The sequence below is a fragment of the Dreissena polymorpha genome, chromosome 4, assembly GCF_020536995.1.
Source record: "Dreissena polymorpha isolate Duluth1 chromosome 4, UMN_Dpol_1.0, whole genome shotgun sequence".
In the NCBI taxonomy this organism is placed as follows: Eukaryota; Metazoa; Mollusca; class Bivalvia; order Myida; family Dreissenidae; genus Dreissena; species Dreissena polymorpha.
In genome coordinates, this window is record NC_068358.1 from 119,243,858 (window position 1) to 119,258,959 (window position 15,102).

At 34.5% G+C, this 15,102-nt stretch overlaps 1 protein-coding gene and 1 long non-coding RNA gene across 3 annotated transcripts; both read left to right on the forward strand.

The window, feature by feature from the left end:
* Positions 1–578: 578 nt before the first annotated feature.
* LOC127876745 (uncharacterized) lies at positions 579–1,773 on the forward strand. The gene is made up of 3 exons (XR_008048058.1): positions 579–717; positions 1,384–1,449; positions 1,726–1,773. It is a non-coding gene; the product is annotated as an uncharacterized LOC127876745 (long non-coding RNA).
* A 6,526-nt stretch (positions 1,774–8,299) lies between these two features.
* Positions 8,300–13,356, forward strand: LOC127879676 (uncharacterized). 2 transcript variants are annotated; one of them, XM_052426668.1, is made up of 8 exons: positions 8,300–8,377; positions 8,829–9,020; positions 9,395–9,551; positions 9,879–10,044; positions 10,652–10,703; positions 11,093–11,198; positions 11,302–11,384; positions 11,809–11,953. In XM_052426668.1, exons 1-7 carry the CDS (start codon positions 8,345–8,347, stop codon positions 11,346–11,348), a joined length of 753 nt encoding a protein of 250 aa, XP_052282628.1. In that variant the 5' UTR covers positions 8,300–8,344; the 3' UTR covers positions 11,349–11,384; positions 11,809–11,953. The 2 variants fall into 2 exon arrangements, with proteins under 2 accessions (XP_052282628.1, XP_052282627.1); XM_052426667.1 differs by lacking the exon at positions 11,302–11,384 and having other exon boundaries at positions 11,809–13,356.
* The last annotated feature ends 1,746 nt before the right edge of the window (positions 13,357–15,102 follow it).

Below are 15,102 nucleotides of genomic sequence, written 5' to 3' on the forward strand. Positions count from 1 at the left end.
ATGGCCACAGTAAATGACTCTCAAAATGAGACCATCGTTCATTACTGCAAGTCGACTATGGCCACAGAAAATTACTCCTAAAATGACACCATCGTTCATTACTGCAAGTCGACTATGGCCACAGTAAATGACTCTTAAAATGACACCATCTTCCATTACTGCAAGTCGACTATGGCCACAGTAAATGCTATCTAGGTCCCTGTGGCATAAAAAACGTGCTTTTCCATTGTCACATCGACGGTGGAAGACAGGTGAGCAATGGTTTCATAGGGTTTCTGCATGTTCTAGTGGTTACAATATTGTTAAAGAAAGTCATATATATTTTACTCTCCATTAGATCACATAAGTTCATAGGAATTTGGTCGAAGTTCTATCGCCATTTCATTCCGATCTTATATATATATATTTCAGTGACGTTTTGTGGTTGCAAAACCATTGCAAATTTATTACAAACGTAGACGCGGCACCAAAAGTTCCATCGGATATGGATTTTGCGTTGTCACGTTAGAGGTATTAATTCATACATTACTCTCCGTTGCATGCCTATTGATTATCATATTCAAGTATTAATGCACAATTTCATTAACGTATTGTCATACTCTTGAAACAGTGTACATGCTATAATCATTTGGTTCTTTTTTATCAGTTTTTTCCTCATGTAATTCAGGCACTGACTGTCGTGGAGAAAAACATCCAAGATACCTTTTCAGAAAACGGGTAAGTTGTAATTGTCATAAATAAGGTAGCTTTTCTGCAATTAAATTCAAGGCACTGATATACTAAGCTTCTTCAAAATGTGCGTTAATGCTTACAAAAACTGACTTTAACAGCAGAAAAGCTTTGTAAACGGCGTAGTATTCGAACTCGGTCTTGCCACCGAAACCTATGTGTGACGGTGTTGTGGAATTGGTCTTGATGCGTCTGTTACTTGCCCAAAGTCAAGAGCTACTTCGAATTCTATGAGCTCCGAACGAAATAGATAAACTCTATATGAGAAATTCGTAAAGACCAAAGTATCGCAATGATCCGGTTGCATTACGAACAGGCACTTAGTACAGTACAATGCCTAGCAATGGCAACTGTATATTGCATAAGCGCTTGGCATTCAAAATACCAATTATATTGAAATCTATCTGTGTTCCCTTATTTATATAACCACTTTATATTTAGGATAAGAGCCGAAATATTTTGAATCAATCAACGATAAAAGTCGAGGTTCGATTGTAAAGAAAAAATATGTGTTATTCGCTTATTCACAATTTCTCCTGACAAACGGTACCATACACAATGTAAAACTTTCCCTTTCTTTGATTTCATACAAATTTCACAAAACATGGGAAATTGATTGCTTACTTAAACTGTCAATAATGACGACATTTACAGGAACCACCCTTTGGTAAAGCTCGTAGCTAACGAAAAGCTGAAATCAGCTTTCAAGAAGAACAAAAGGTATTTCGTATTATATTTTTTTATTGAGTATTGATTTTTTTTCATGAACTATTCCAGTCAGCCATAACATAATCATTGGGCCGTTTACAATGGATTTAGAAAGTGAAAAATAAACATAATCTTGCATATGACCGATTTTGTAAAGGTTAAAAATTAGTATGTAGAAAGATATACATCTAAGGTCGTGCTCGATCGAGACTGCCATCAACATTTGTTAAAAACTTAACTTAAACTTATAATAATTAAAACCAATACCATTTCTATATTGAATTACAGACTAGTTTCATCGTATACAGAATCCGTCCTCGTCAAGGAAGCGTGTTCAGTGATCATGCAAGAGGTATAGAGTATGGTCTTTGATTATTTTTAGTAACAAGTATTATCTTACAATAATATATACGTTTTCAAAACATGATTTTATTTATAAGAGTGCGTAACATTTTGCTCATTTTGTGCACAACCACATTTCATTCACGAAAGTATAAACTTGCGCTGTGTTTGTGTAAATTTAATTCGTCAAATGTAAATATTTTAAAAGTTAATGGGAAGAGCAAAGTCTTAAAATGAACAATATCTCCATATAACATGCCTGTTAGACTGTCAATAGACATAGAATCCCGTTTTATTTTTTACGCGGTTTTTAAAGGCGAGTCCGACCAATATAAATAGTAAAGGCAAAAATTTAAAGTTATATAATTAATTGAAAAAAGTATATCGGTTTCGAATGTCATACAATAATTATTTTCTTCTTTGGTGTCAAAGTAAACTACATATTCGTACAGAAAATATTTCACAGTACATGTATGTAAAATTTGTTAAATATTCTCATAATCGTTTGTTTCAAATCATAAAACTGCAGGCGACTGGATGTAGTTATAAAGAGGCCACAGAGGCTCTGCAACGAACGGTGGCCAAAAGTATTTTCACAGCATATAGCCTGGCAACAACTCACCGTATGTATTGTCCATATCATTAATACTACAATGATCAGTTTTGTAAAAAAAAATATAGCAGTCATATTAGGTTTTTCGTTTTCTTTTCGTATAAATGTCATCGAAATTTCATTCGGATTTACGTTTTACAAAATGGTTTAAAGAGATATCTGTAACGTGTTTTAGCATAACCAAGCCATTAATACAATTACTAGTCACAGGCAATTTATGATTAGTAAACGTTTATCGTATCATCGAAATAAAACAATTACCTATAAGTGTCTTCGTAGCTTTTGACACTTTAAAAGTTTGACTTGTTATGTAACTTGATGTGTTTAAGTCCATTTTCACAAACATTTTGGGTTTTTTAATGCAGGTTCGAGCATAAAAGAATATTGGTCAAGCGCCCTAGCGGATAGACGTAAGTAAAACACGGAACATAAATTTTACAGATGAAATTGTAGGTGCTCATGAAATTTCATGCAAGAAATTTTTCTGGATAGAAGATGTATATTCATGTTAAAAAGCAAGTTTTCTTGAAGCTTATGTCACAACTTTCATGGTACTCAGAAACTGTGTGAGAATTCTAGTCAATATGTCGTACCAGATTGGATTTTGTTGCAATCTATTTCAAAGGTAAAGCCTGGTGAACACAAAGACGCTAACATCCTGCAGAAAAGTTCAACATGGCTGACAACACCGTACGGTCGGAAGATGTGTAAGGACAAAAATGGGATCGTTGCATTACAGACACCGGTTTACTGTTAACTGTTGAGTTATCGATCCGGACAGAACTTAAGTGTCATCATACACTGCAGTATGATGACATTTAAGTTTTATAGTCTTTCATGCAATAGTTACTGTCACACAGCTCCGGACATTGAACGTAGAAGGACGGAGAACCACACAGAAACAATATCGGCGAATGATGATGCATATTTGTTTTAAGTTTCGTGAAATAGGTACTGTGAAACAGCTCCGGACGTACAACCTTCCTGAAGTTCAATCTATTACGGGGCAATAAATTAATTACGCGTGCACCGCAGTATGATTGAACACATTCATATTAAGTTTAATGAAATTTAATACAAGTGTAAAATATAGTACTCTTACATTGTATTATATTTATGGCTATATGGTGGATAAGAGCGCCTATGTCTTTTGACTAAATCTCGTTCATATTTCAGTATTTATGGCTATATGGCGAATAAGAGCGACTATGTCTTTTGAATAAATGCTTATAATGGGGTAAGAGCGCCTTTGTCTTTTCATTAAATCTCGTTCTAATTTCCGTATTTGTTTAACAAAATGTCGTTCATGTTTCAATGTTAATGCTTATCAAGGGAAAAGAGCGCCTATGTAAATTGACTAAATCTCGTTCATATTTCCGTATTAATGGCTATATGGCGGATAAGAAGGCCTATGTTTTTTACCTAAATCTCGTTCACAATTTTGTATTAATGCTTATAATGGCATAAGAGCGCCTTTGTCTTTATACAAAATCTCGTTCACATTTTCGTATTAATGCTTAAAAATAGATAATTGGGGTTATTTACTGTGAACATAGTCGACTTTCAGTAATGAACGATGGTGTCATTTTAAGAGTCATTTACTGTGGCCATAGTCGACTTGCAGTAATGAACGATGGTGTAATTTTGAGATTCATTTACTTTGGCCATAGTCGACTTCCAGTAATGAACGACGGTGTCATTTTAAGAGTCATTTACTGTGGCCATAGTCGACTTTTAGTAATGAACGATGGTGTTATTTTAAGAGTCATTTACTGTGGCCATAGTCGAATAGCAGTAATGAACGATGGTGCTCATTTTAAGAGTCATTTACTGTGGCCATAGTCGACTTTCAGTAATGAACGATGGTCTCATTTTAATAGTCATTTACTGTGGCCATAGTCGACTTTCAGTAATGAACGATGGTCTCATTTTAAGAGTCATTTACTGTGGCCATAGTCGACTTTCAGTAATGAACGATGGTGTCATTTTAAGAGTCATTTACTGTGGCCATAGTCGACTTGTAGTAATGAACGATGGGTGTCATTTTAAGAGTCATTTACTGTGGCCATAGTCGACTTTCAGTAATGAACGATGGTGTCATTTTAAGAGTCATTTACTGTGGCCATAGTCGACTTGCAGTAATGAACAGTGGTGACATTTTAAGAGTCATTTACTGTGGCCATAGCCGACTTGCAGTAATGTACGATGGTGTAATTTTAAGAGTCATTTACTGTGGCCATATTTGACTTGCAGTAATGAACAGTGGTGACATTTTAAGAGTAATGTACTGTGGCCATAGTCGACTTTCAGTAATGAACGATGGTGTCTATTTAAGAGTCATTTACTGTGGCCATAGTCGACTTTAAGAAATGAACGCTGGTGTTATTTTAAGAGTCATTTACTGTGGCCATAGTCGACTTGCAGTAATGAACAATGGTGTCATTTTAAGAGTAATTTACTGTGGCCATAGTCAACTTACAGTAATGAACAATGGTGTAATTTTACGATTCATTTACTGTGGCCATAGTCGACTTGTAGTATTGGACGTAGGTGTCATTTAAAGAGTCATTTACTGTGACCATAGTCGACTTGCAGTAATGAAAAATGGTGTCTTTTTAAGAGTCATTTACTGTGGCCATAGTCGACTTTTGGTAATGAACGATGGTCTCATTTTAAGAGTCATTTACTGTGGCCATACTCGACTTTTAGTAATGAACGATGGTGTTATTTTAAGAGTCTTTACTGTGGCCATAGTCGAATTGCAGTAATGAACGATGGTGTCATTTAAAAAGTCATTTTCTGTGGCCATAGTCGACTTTTAGTAATGAACGATGGTGTCATTTTAAGTCTTTTACTGCGGCAATAGTTGACTAGCAGTAATGAACGATGGTGTCATTTTAAGAATCATTTACTGTGGCCATAGTCGACTTGCAGTAATGAACAGTGGTGACATTTTAAGAGTCATTTACTGTGGCCATAGTCGACTTGCAGTAGTGTACGATGGTGCCATTTTAAGAGTCATTTACTGTGGCCATATTCGACTTGCAGTAATGAACAGTGGTGACATTTTAAGAGTAATTTACTGTGGCCATAGTCGACTTTCAGTAATGAACGATGGTGTCTTTTTAAGAGTCATTTACTGTGGCCATAGTCGACTTTTAGAAATGAACGATGGTGTTATTTTAAGAGTCATTTACTGTGGCCATAGTCGACTTGCAGTAATGAACAATGGTGTCATTTTTTAGAGTCATTTACTGTGGCCATAGTCAACTTACAGTAATGAACAATGGTGTAATTTTAAGATTCATTTACTGTGGCCATAGTCGACTTGTAGTATTGGACGTAGGTGTCATTTAAAGAGTCATTTACTGTGGCCATAGTCGACTTGCAGTAATGAAAAATGGTGTTTATTCAAGAGTCATTTACTGTGGCCATAGTCGACTTTTGGTAATGAACGATGGTCTCATTTTAAGAGTCATTTACTGTGGCCATAGTCGACTTGCAGTAATGAACGATGGTGTCATTTTAAGAGTCATTAACTGTGGCCATAGTCGACTTGCAGTAATGAACGATGGTCTTATTTTAAGAGTCATTTACTGTGGCTATAGTCGACTTCCAGTAATGAACAATGGTGTCATTTTAAGTGTCATTTACTGTGGCCATATTCGACTTTCAGTAATGAACGATGGTGTCATTTTAAGAGTCATTTACTGTTGCCATAGTCGACTAGCAGTAATGAACGATGGTGTCATTTTAAGAGTCATTTACTGTGGCCACAGGCGACTTGCAGTAATGAGCAGTAGTGACATTTTAAGAGTCATTTACTGTGGCTATAGTCGACTTGCCAGTAATGAACGGTGGTGTCATTTTAAGAGTCATTTACTGTGGCCATAGTCGAATTGAAGTAATGAACGATGGTGTCATTTTAAGAGTCATTTACTGTGGCCATAGTCGATTTGCAGTAATGAACGATGGTGTCATTTTAAGAGTCATTTACTGTGGCCATAGTCGACTTTCAGTAATGAGCAGTGGTGACATTTTAAGAGTCATTTACTGTGGCCATAGTCGACTGCCAGTAATGAACGGTGGTGTCATTTTAAGAGTCATTTACTGTGGCCATAGTCGAATTGAAGTAATGAACGATGGTGTCATTTTAAGAGTCATTTACTGTGGCCATAGTCGACTTGCAGTAATGAACGATGGTCTTATTTTAAGAGTCATTTACTGTGGCCATAGTCGACTTTCAGTAATGAACGATGGTGTTATTATAAGAGTCATTTACCGTGGCCATAGTCGACTTTTAGTATTGAACGATGGTGTCATTTTAAGAGTCATTTACTGTGGCCATAGTCAACGTTTAGTAATAAACGATGGTGTTATTTTTAGAGTCATTTACTGTGGCCATAGTCGACTTGCAGTAATGAACGATGGTGTCATTTTAAGAGTCATTTACTCTGGCCATAGTCGACTTGCAGTAATGAACGATGGTGTCATTTTAAGTAATTTGCTGTGGCCATAGTCGACTTGCAGTGATGAACGATGGTCTTATTTTAAGAGTCATATACTGTGGCCATAGTCGACTTCCAGTTATAATCGATGGTGTCATTTTAAGTGTCATTTACTGTGGCCATAGTCGACTTTCAGTAATGAACGATGGTGTCATTTTAAGAGTCGTTTACTGTGGCCATAGTCGACATTTATTAATGAACGATGGTGTCATTTTAAGAGTCATTTACTGTGGCCATAGTCGACTTTCAGTAATGAACGATGGTGTCATTTTAAGAGTCATTTACTGTGGCCATAGTCGATATGTAGTAATGAACGATGGGTGTCATTTTAAGAGTCATTTACTGTGGCCATAGTCGACTTGTAGTAATTAACGATGGGTGTCATTTTAAGAGTCATTTACTGTGGCCATAGTCGAATTTTAGTAATGAACGATGGTGTCATTTTAAGAGTCATTTACTGTGGCCATAGTCGACTTTGAGTAATGAACGATGGTGTTATTTTAAGAGTCATTTACTGTGGCCATAGTTGACTTTCAGTAATTAACGATGGTGTCATTTTAAGAGTCATTTACTTTGGCCATATTCGACTGTAGTAATGAACGATGGTCTCATTTTAAGAGTCATTTACTGTGGCCATAGTCGACTTTCAGAAATGAACGATGGTGCGATTTTCAGTGTTGTTTACTGTGGCCATATTCGACTTTTAGTAAAGACTATAGACTATTTATAGTCAAGAACAATAATTCGATTTGATAATAATCTTTAGTGGTAAAGGATGAGGTGTGCTAACGAATGCATTTTGAAATATTATTTTCTCACGCCGTGGCTAGACTTCAAGAAGGAAAGAACTAAAAAAAATAGATTATTTGTTTTAAATGTATTAGTCCGTCGGTACCGTACATATTACGAACAAACGTATTCGCTTTTAAATGTAACTTAAATCTTTTGAACATCATGCACAAACTATTTAGCGTTGAACTATTTTGCTGAATAAAAAAAAATGTTGCGTAATTTTGTGTTTCACTGCCTTTTTGCAGACAATGGAAAAGAGACATTTCAGACAATGGAAAAGAGACGTTCCCGGCTTCCGTAACAGTCACATTGACGCACATAATTCATTCTCGCAACATCCGGGCACTTGCGTCAGTTAGAGTTACGTGCCCATTGACGACGGTGAAAACAAAAGCGCTGCCGCCATAGTTTGCATTGGGAAATAGAGCGTGATCGTTTATATTAAAACGATTATATTAAGATTTTATTTCTCAACATGCTAACAAGTTGTTCTATTTTACTGAAACAATTAAATAAGATTGAAAACAAGCAATAAATGGATCAATTGCAAATACACAACATATACAAATTAACCATTATGATATTTGCCTGGGAATCAAACACGTTCATGGTCTGGTGCCCAGCTTCTATTGTAAACAAATAGAAGTCTGGCATGAGCGGAATAATGGCCGACGCGATGATAATAGTAAGTTAACCAAATATTTTTAAAAAGTGGTTCGTCGGGCTCTCATTCATTTTTCAATCGAGATGCATATATTTCATTCTGTAAACGTTCTTCCTTTTTTTCGAGTTCTTCCGCATATAAGAGTTAATTAATGTTCCATAACCTGAGTATGTTTCGGACAAGTACACAGATAGTGTTATTTCGGATGTCTGAGTAAGTTTGTAACATACTGTATTTCTGACGTATGTTTGAGTAGTGTGACAAATATGAATGCATTGCGGTGTGGTTATCTTTGATTAACATTGCATCTTTATGTATTCAGGCCTTTTTCCAGTTTAACCACAGTCGAATTTCAGACCTGCTTTTCCCAGATTAACAAAAATGCTTCTAAAAATCTTTTCTAAACTCCATTAAAAATGGTTCATGGTTTTCAAGACTAAGTTATTTTATTAATTCATAAATCATATTTCAGATGGATCATACTTATATAAAAGGGGAGAGAGTGTCTGGGTTTCAAGTGATCGGGAGTAGGTCTGGCCCAGATCACATATACAGTTCCTGTGCCCCCAAAGACTCAAGTACCCCTCCGAAACGAGGAAGCAAGAGGGCAGTGTCAACTCCCACAGGACAAACACCTACACATGAACCTAAAAGGATTGAACTGGTGATTATTTTTCACTTTCTAGTACTACTTTCTTTTCTAGAATAATTCAATTGTATTTTTATAATTGTGAAATCTCTTCAACCAATTGTAAAATTTGTTAAACACACAAAATATAACTTATTAAGTACCATCATTTGGTAAATATACTATCTTTTAACATAGGCTTGCTTATTAGAACACTGTCTTGTTGTTTATTTATTTTATTTATGCCATTAATATTAAGTTCTTTGCATTAGGACATGGGCTAAAATTTTAATTCAAAGATCAAATAAACCACTCTTCATTCATATAAACTATTTAAGCAAAAGCCCATCAATCATTTTTTCATCTTTGCCATTACACACTCAACTTTTCATGTTTCATCGCTGATCTAGGATGAAAAAACCAGACACAACAAATGGTCCCTTGATGAGACATCCTTTCTGAGAGAATACAGTCAGACATTACGAAAAGATGGCGAGTCAGAAAACAGTTTCTGGAACAACTGCGCAATTGCAATGAACAACATGTTTGGTGGAAAAAACAGAACAGGTAAATAATGATTCTTAAACAGTGATAACATTAGTATATTTTCCTTATTTTGCTGGCATGGCACTCAATTTTTAATTTATGTATGATATAATGTCATATGAATCATGCTTATTAAATTGAATTTAGAAAACTGTCATTACTATATGTCATAAGCTGTACATATGTCTTTAATGACTAGGCCAGGCCCCAGTATCTGTTGACTGTGGTTCATTTGTGCAGTAAAGCAGTTATTGTTAAAGGTTATTATTTGATGTAGTTATAGTAGGTATGGTCTTTGTTTCATTGCAGACTTAATTACTGTGTACTCATCTCATTTGCTTTATATAGGGAAGTCCTGCAAGATGGCAGCCTGGCGGTTAAATCTTTCTGGTACATGTAACAGCACCATGTGTACTTCTGTTAATGAAGACTTTGTGGATTTTACGCCGCTGTCAGAGACAAAAGGAAACAATGTGGGAACCCAGACTGATTTGTCTTTTAATAATAAGCAAAGGCAAGTAAAATTTAATTCTGAAAGTTAATTTGATGATATTGTCTAAAACAATATACAGCTAGGAAATCAGTTACCCACCCAAGTGGTGAAGTCATTGTTCACCCAATTATTTTCTCAAAAATGCATTGTTTAAAGGCTGTTTTTGAACCCGTTAAATTTTTATTTCTGTTTTAACTGAAAGCTGCTTATATTATAACTTTATACTGCCTTGTTTGATTAATAGTCTTTAATTACCATTACCATATTTTATCAGAAGCTCATTCTCATAATTGTGAAAATTGCACTATTAAAAATAATTGTCCCAGACTTTGAAATTTGTATCCAATATCTTTATAAATTTGATTCATATTTTCTAACTTCACTTGGTTTTTGGTATTTCTTTCCAATACCAATAATGTTAATTTATTGATAGAAGGGCTCTGAATCATAAATTCTAAATTATATGACAACCACAACTAATTTAATAGTGTAAATTTCACAAGTCTGTGAACCAACTTCTTTAAATGTTTAAAATATGAATAATATATTGTCAGAATGTTTAAATGACTTGCTTGGTAGAACAGAGATATATTTATAGTTTTAAGTAAAGGAATATTAAATGTTTCAGGTCTAACAAACAAGACTGGGTTTTTTTTGAACCACGGAAAAATCTGCAGGGGGTAAGTTAAATACAATATTTTATGTACAAGCTACTGATAATCAACTTCTCACTAGTATGTAAATGTAAGTTTATTTGACAATGTGATTTGATCTGTTTTTAAACTGTTATATGATGACCTAAAGTTAGTGCAACATACTGATGCGCCAGATTTCTTTTCAGTGTTATTGTATGGACATGAATAGTTGAAGTAGTTTTTGATAAATCTAAATTGTGTTACCGATACACATGATATAGTTCACACAGAATTTTATTAATACTAAATGGTTTATATGGTATCTTTTGTCGTTCAATTGCTAGTCAAATTTATATAATAAAACTAGAGTATTGCATGTTGCCTCAAACAACAATGTTCAACCCCAAATCAAAAACTGATAATGGTCATTTCAGACAACGAATGTGTGTGCTGAAACAGTAAATACGGCCGCACTAAGACGTTTAAGGACCTACTCTGAGCTAAAAGAGTCTGAGATACAGGAGATCATACAAAAAATAAGTGAGTATTATTATTAATGTTTAATTGCATTATGCACCAGTCATTTGTATCCACTGCACCCACCATCCCATGGGAGTATAGAGCCGTGTTTTTACATTTCCAGTGTTCCAGCACTGCAGTGGAAACTGCATCTGGGGAGTGAAGTTTTAAATTAGCTAAGCTATCTCTTCAATCCTTAACAAATATGTATGATATTGTATTATATATGTACATGGTATATGTATATGTTTTCAAAATAAATATTGTTTAAACTAAACTGCAGTAATTTTGGTAACACAACAGAAACAGTTGGAGATGATAAATGTAGCAAAGTGGTGGGTGATTTTATAAAATAAAAAATATAAAACAGCTATCAATAAGATATTTTGTTATTTTAAAAGATATGACTAATTTTTATTCAATTTGAACAAATTAATTTTTTGAAATGACTGCTTATAATGTATAAAACACTTTTTAAGAAGTCTATGATATATAAACATACATTTATGTTTGCTAAAATATAATTATATTGCATTTCTTTAAAAGAAAAAAAAACTGATTTATCAAGCAATATTATCATGTATTTGTTTTATTTATTTTTTTATTATTTTACTTTTTTTGCTTCAATCAGGTTCCAGCTCTCCAAGAGAAGTAGCAGGGCATATATTGTCTTCTCCATTGAGAGGAAGTATCATTGTTGAACTTTTAAATGAAATTGAATATGCAGCAAAAGAATGCTGCAACAAGGACAGTGTTTTGGCCCAAAAGGATTTCTGTGACCTGGCTGAATTTAAATGGCATGAACTCATTGATGAATTATTAGAGCAACAGCCATTGCTAGCTGATGTTCTCTTGGCTGTGTCTCTACCAACTTCTAAGATAGGGAATACAAAATCTGTTCAGAGCCTTATACCGGTCATATCTACTGTGTTTGGAATTTTGATGAAAACACGATACCAGGAGTTGTCGTTAGTTCAAAAGATGATCGCAATGACTTTAGCTAATGAACAAACAAGCCAAAAAGTACAATTTGTTTCAACTGTGTTTGGTGTTTTTTTTCAAATGTTATGTTAAAGCCCAATAGCACAAAATATGAGTTTAACACCTTGTGTATAGAATGCAATATTGTTAAGTGTGCAATTTATATTAAATCATTGTATGAGTAACTCAAGAGAAACTCATAAAGAGTTGCCCAACTCAGCTGTGAATGAATGTTTGTTTCATAAAATATTCAATGTATGCATTTTGAATATATCTTTATATGTTTTAAATATTTCACAATATCTAAATACACATACAGATAAAAACATACCAGTTATTTCAACAAAATCTTTCTTAACTAGAACTTTGCAATATATAGTTTCTTGCAATTTGATAAAAAAACAGTAATAAATCGTGTTATATTTTTTTAACCTCAAGTTTGTGAAATTGGGCATTTGAATGTTCATGTTCCTGTTACTGTTCATTACACATGTTTTGTTTGGAAATTTAATAAATCTTTTGGAACATCTATTTAATAGCGCTGTCCCAGGCACTAAGGTCCTTGATGTTTTAGCTCAACTGAGCTCAGATGAGCTCATAGGATCGATGAATGTCCTTCTTCTCTTAACTCCCATTTGATGTTTTGTTCTGCTTATATATCCAGAAACTTTGTCAGGATTTTTGTTTGGAGAAGTTGTAGGTCAAGTTCAAAGACAGGTCAACAGGGGTAAAAAACTAGGTCACTATGCCATTAACAAATATTGGCTACCTGTACTTAGGTGAGCGATATAGGGCCATTATGGCCCTCTTGTTTTAATTCTACCCTTAACACAATCAGGAATAAGTTTGCAAATCTGCAAATCTTGCAAATTTGTTATTCTTATGTCTTGTCCATTTGAATTGTTTTTGTAGTTCTATATGTAATTAGAACTTCAATTTCATTAATATACCTTAGGTAAACATGTGTTAAATTTGATGTAAAAATTGATTTCCCAGCAGGATTCTCAGGGTTTGTAATTCTTCACTAATAAATCATTTTAAGCCTTATATAGAAGCCAAAAAAATGTTTCTGTCGATTTCATGAGTCAGTCAGGTATCTCCAAACAATAGAAATTTTAAAGTCAACATTATAAAAGATAAATTGCTCTTCTACACAGCAGATGTCATAAATAAGAAATAAAAAAATGTACCTTGTGAATGTTAGTTTGTTGTTTTTTGTTTATACTTTGGTTATGTTTATTTGTTATTTATCCTTAAAGTATCATAGAGCTTCAAAAACCAAACACACTGAATTAGTTAAAGCTGAAAGTTGTTGCTTCAATCTTGTTTTAATATTACTTTACATTTAATGACAATCATCTTTTGACCAAATTGTAAAGAAGAACCAATGGAATGTTTTTCTGTTTGGAGTCACTGTGACCTTGACCATTGACCTAGTGACCTGCAAATCAATAGGGGTCATCTGCAAATCATGATCAATGTACCTATGAAGTTTCATGATCATAGGCGTAAGCGTTCTTGAGTTATCATCCGGAAACCATTTTTCTGTTTCGAGTCACTGTGACCTTGACCATTGACCTAGTGACCTGAAAATCAATAGGGTTCATCTGCGAATCATAATCAATGTACCTATGAAGTTTCATGAACATAGGCGTAAGCGTTCCTATCATCCGGAAACCATTTTACTATTTCTAGTAACTGTGGCCTTGACCTTTGACCTATTTACCTCAAAATCAATAGGGGTCATCTGCCAGTCATGATAAATGTACCTATGAAGTTACATGATCCTAGGCCTTAGTGTCTGAGTTATCATCCGGAAACCATCTGGTAGACGGACGGACCGACCGACCGACATGTGCAAAACAACATACGCCCCCTTCTTTGAAGGGGGGCATAAATATGAATTATTCAATGACTACATTTGTATATAATGTATCCATATTTTTTTTTTCACTTAATAGAATGCCTTTCAGTTAAATGGAAATATAAGAGTATTACTTAAATGTGTTTGGTTTAGCTTTTCAAACCCATTTTAGTTGATTTATTCAAGGTAATATTAAAATAAAAATAAAAAAACTTCAAATGAATCATAGACAAAAATGTTTGATCATTGTAGGTGTATGACAGACTTCAACCTTTGGGTGTCACTCTGAGCCATTCAGGCATGTTGTATACCATGGATCAGATATCGGGACACTTTAATAATGAACTAATTGATGCCATTGCCAGTGGAAAGAAATTCAGAATTGTTGGGGACAACATTAACTTTCATGTAGGTTTAACCCATGAACGTAAATCAAGAGGAAATGCAGCTCATATGGAGCATTGGTTTGGGTCAATGGCTATCATACAAAACCTATTCCATACTGTTCCTGATATTCATCTGCCGAATGATGATGACTCAGTCTCCTCTTGGCTATTGGAAGTAGTTCAACCAGTTACAGAAAAAATTCTCGATGCTTGTAAACTTGATAGTGACTTGGACCATGGATACTGTGACAAAGCATCTGACTATGCGAACCTTGTTCTACAACTAGGTGTTCTGTTCATGGAATTGAATGATGTGGTAAAATACCCAGACAGAGATAGATTACTGGCAGTCCTGAAAATACTTATGGTCATCTTAAAAGGACATAACACCAGATCGAAGTATGCTCTTGAAATTCTTCGTTTATTGTGTCAGCAATTTGCTTTGTTAAGTGAGAGTCAGGCATATTCTAGTTTGTATGGAATGTTTGTTAATACTGGGGGGAAACTTGATACAAACAGTCCAGCTGATTTAGAAATGGAACACCTGGTTAGATTGACAAAAGGTCATCTGAAAGCGATGTGTTCTAACAAGTCCGAGTCTTCAGTGCGGAAACGAAGTTGTGCATTTTATGGTATGAAGAAAATCTGTGACAACTTTGATGAACAAACAAAAGTTGTTCATCGTGCTCAAAAG

What these genes read in the sequence shown, in the direction of transcription:
- LOC127879676 (XM_052426667.1), top strand. Translation starts at nt 8,345, where the DNA reads ATGAGCGGAATAATGGCCGACGCGATGATAATA. An exon ending in TGGTGGAAAAAACAGAACAG is followed by an intron (nt 9,552 to 9,878) that starts GTAAATAATGAT and finishes TGCTTTATATAG; the next exon opens with GGAAGTCCTGCAAGATGGCA. An exon ending in CACGGAAAAATCTGCAGGGG is followed by an intron (nt 10,704 to 11,092) that starts GTAAGTTAAATA and finishes TGGTCATTTCAG; the next exon opens with ACAACGAATGTGTGTGCTGA.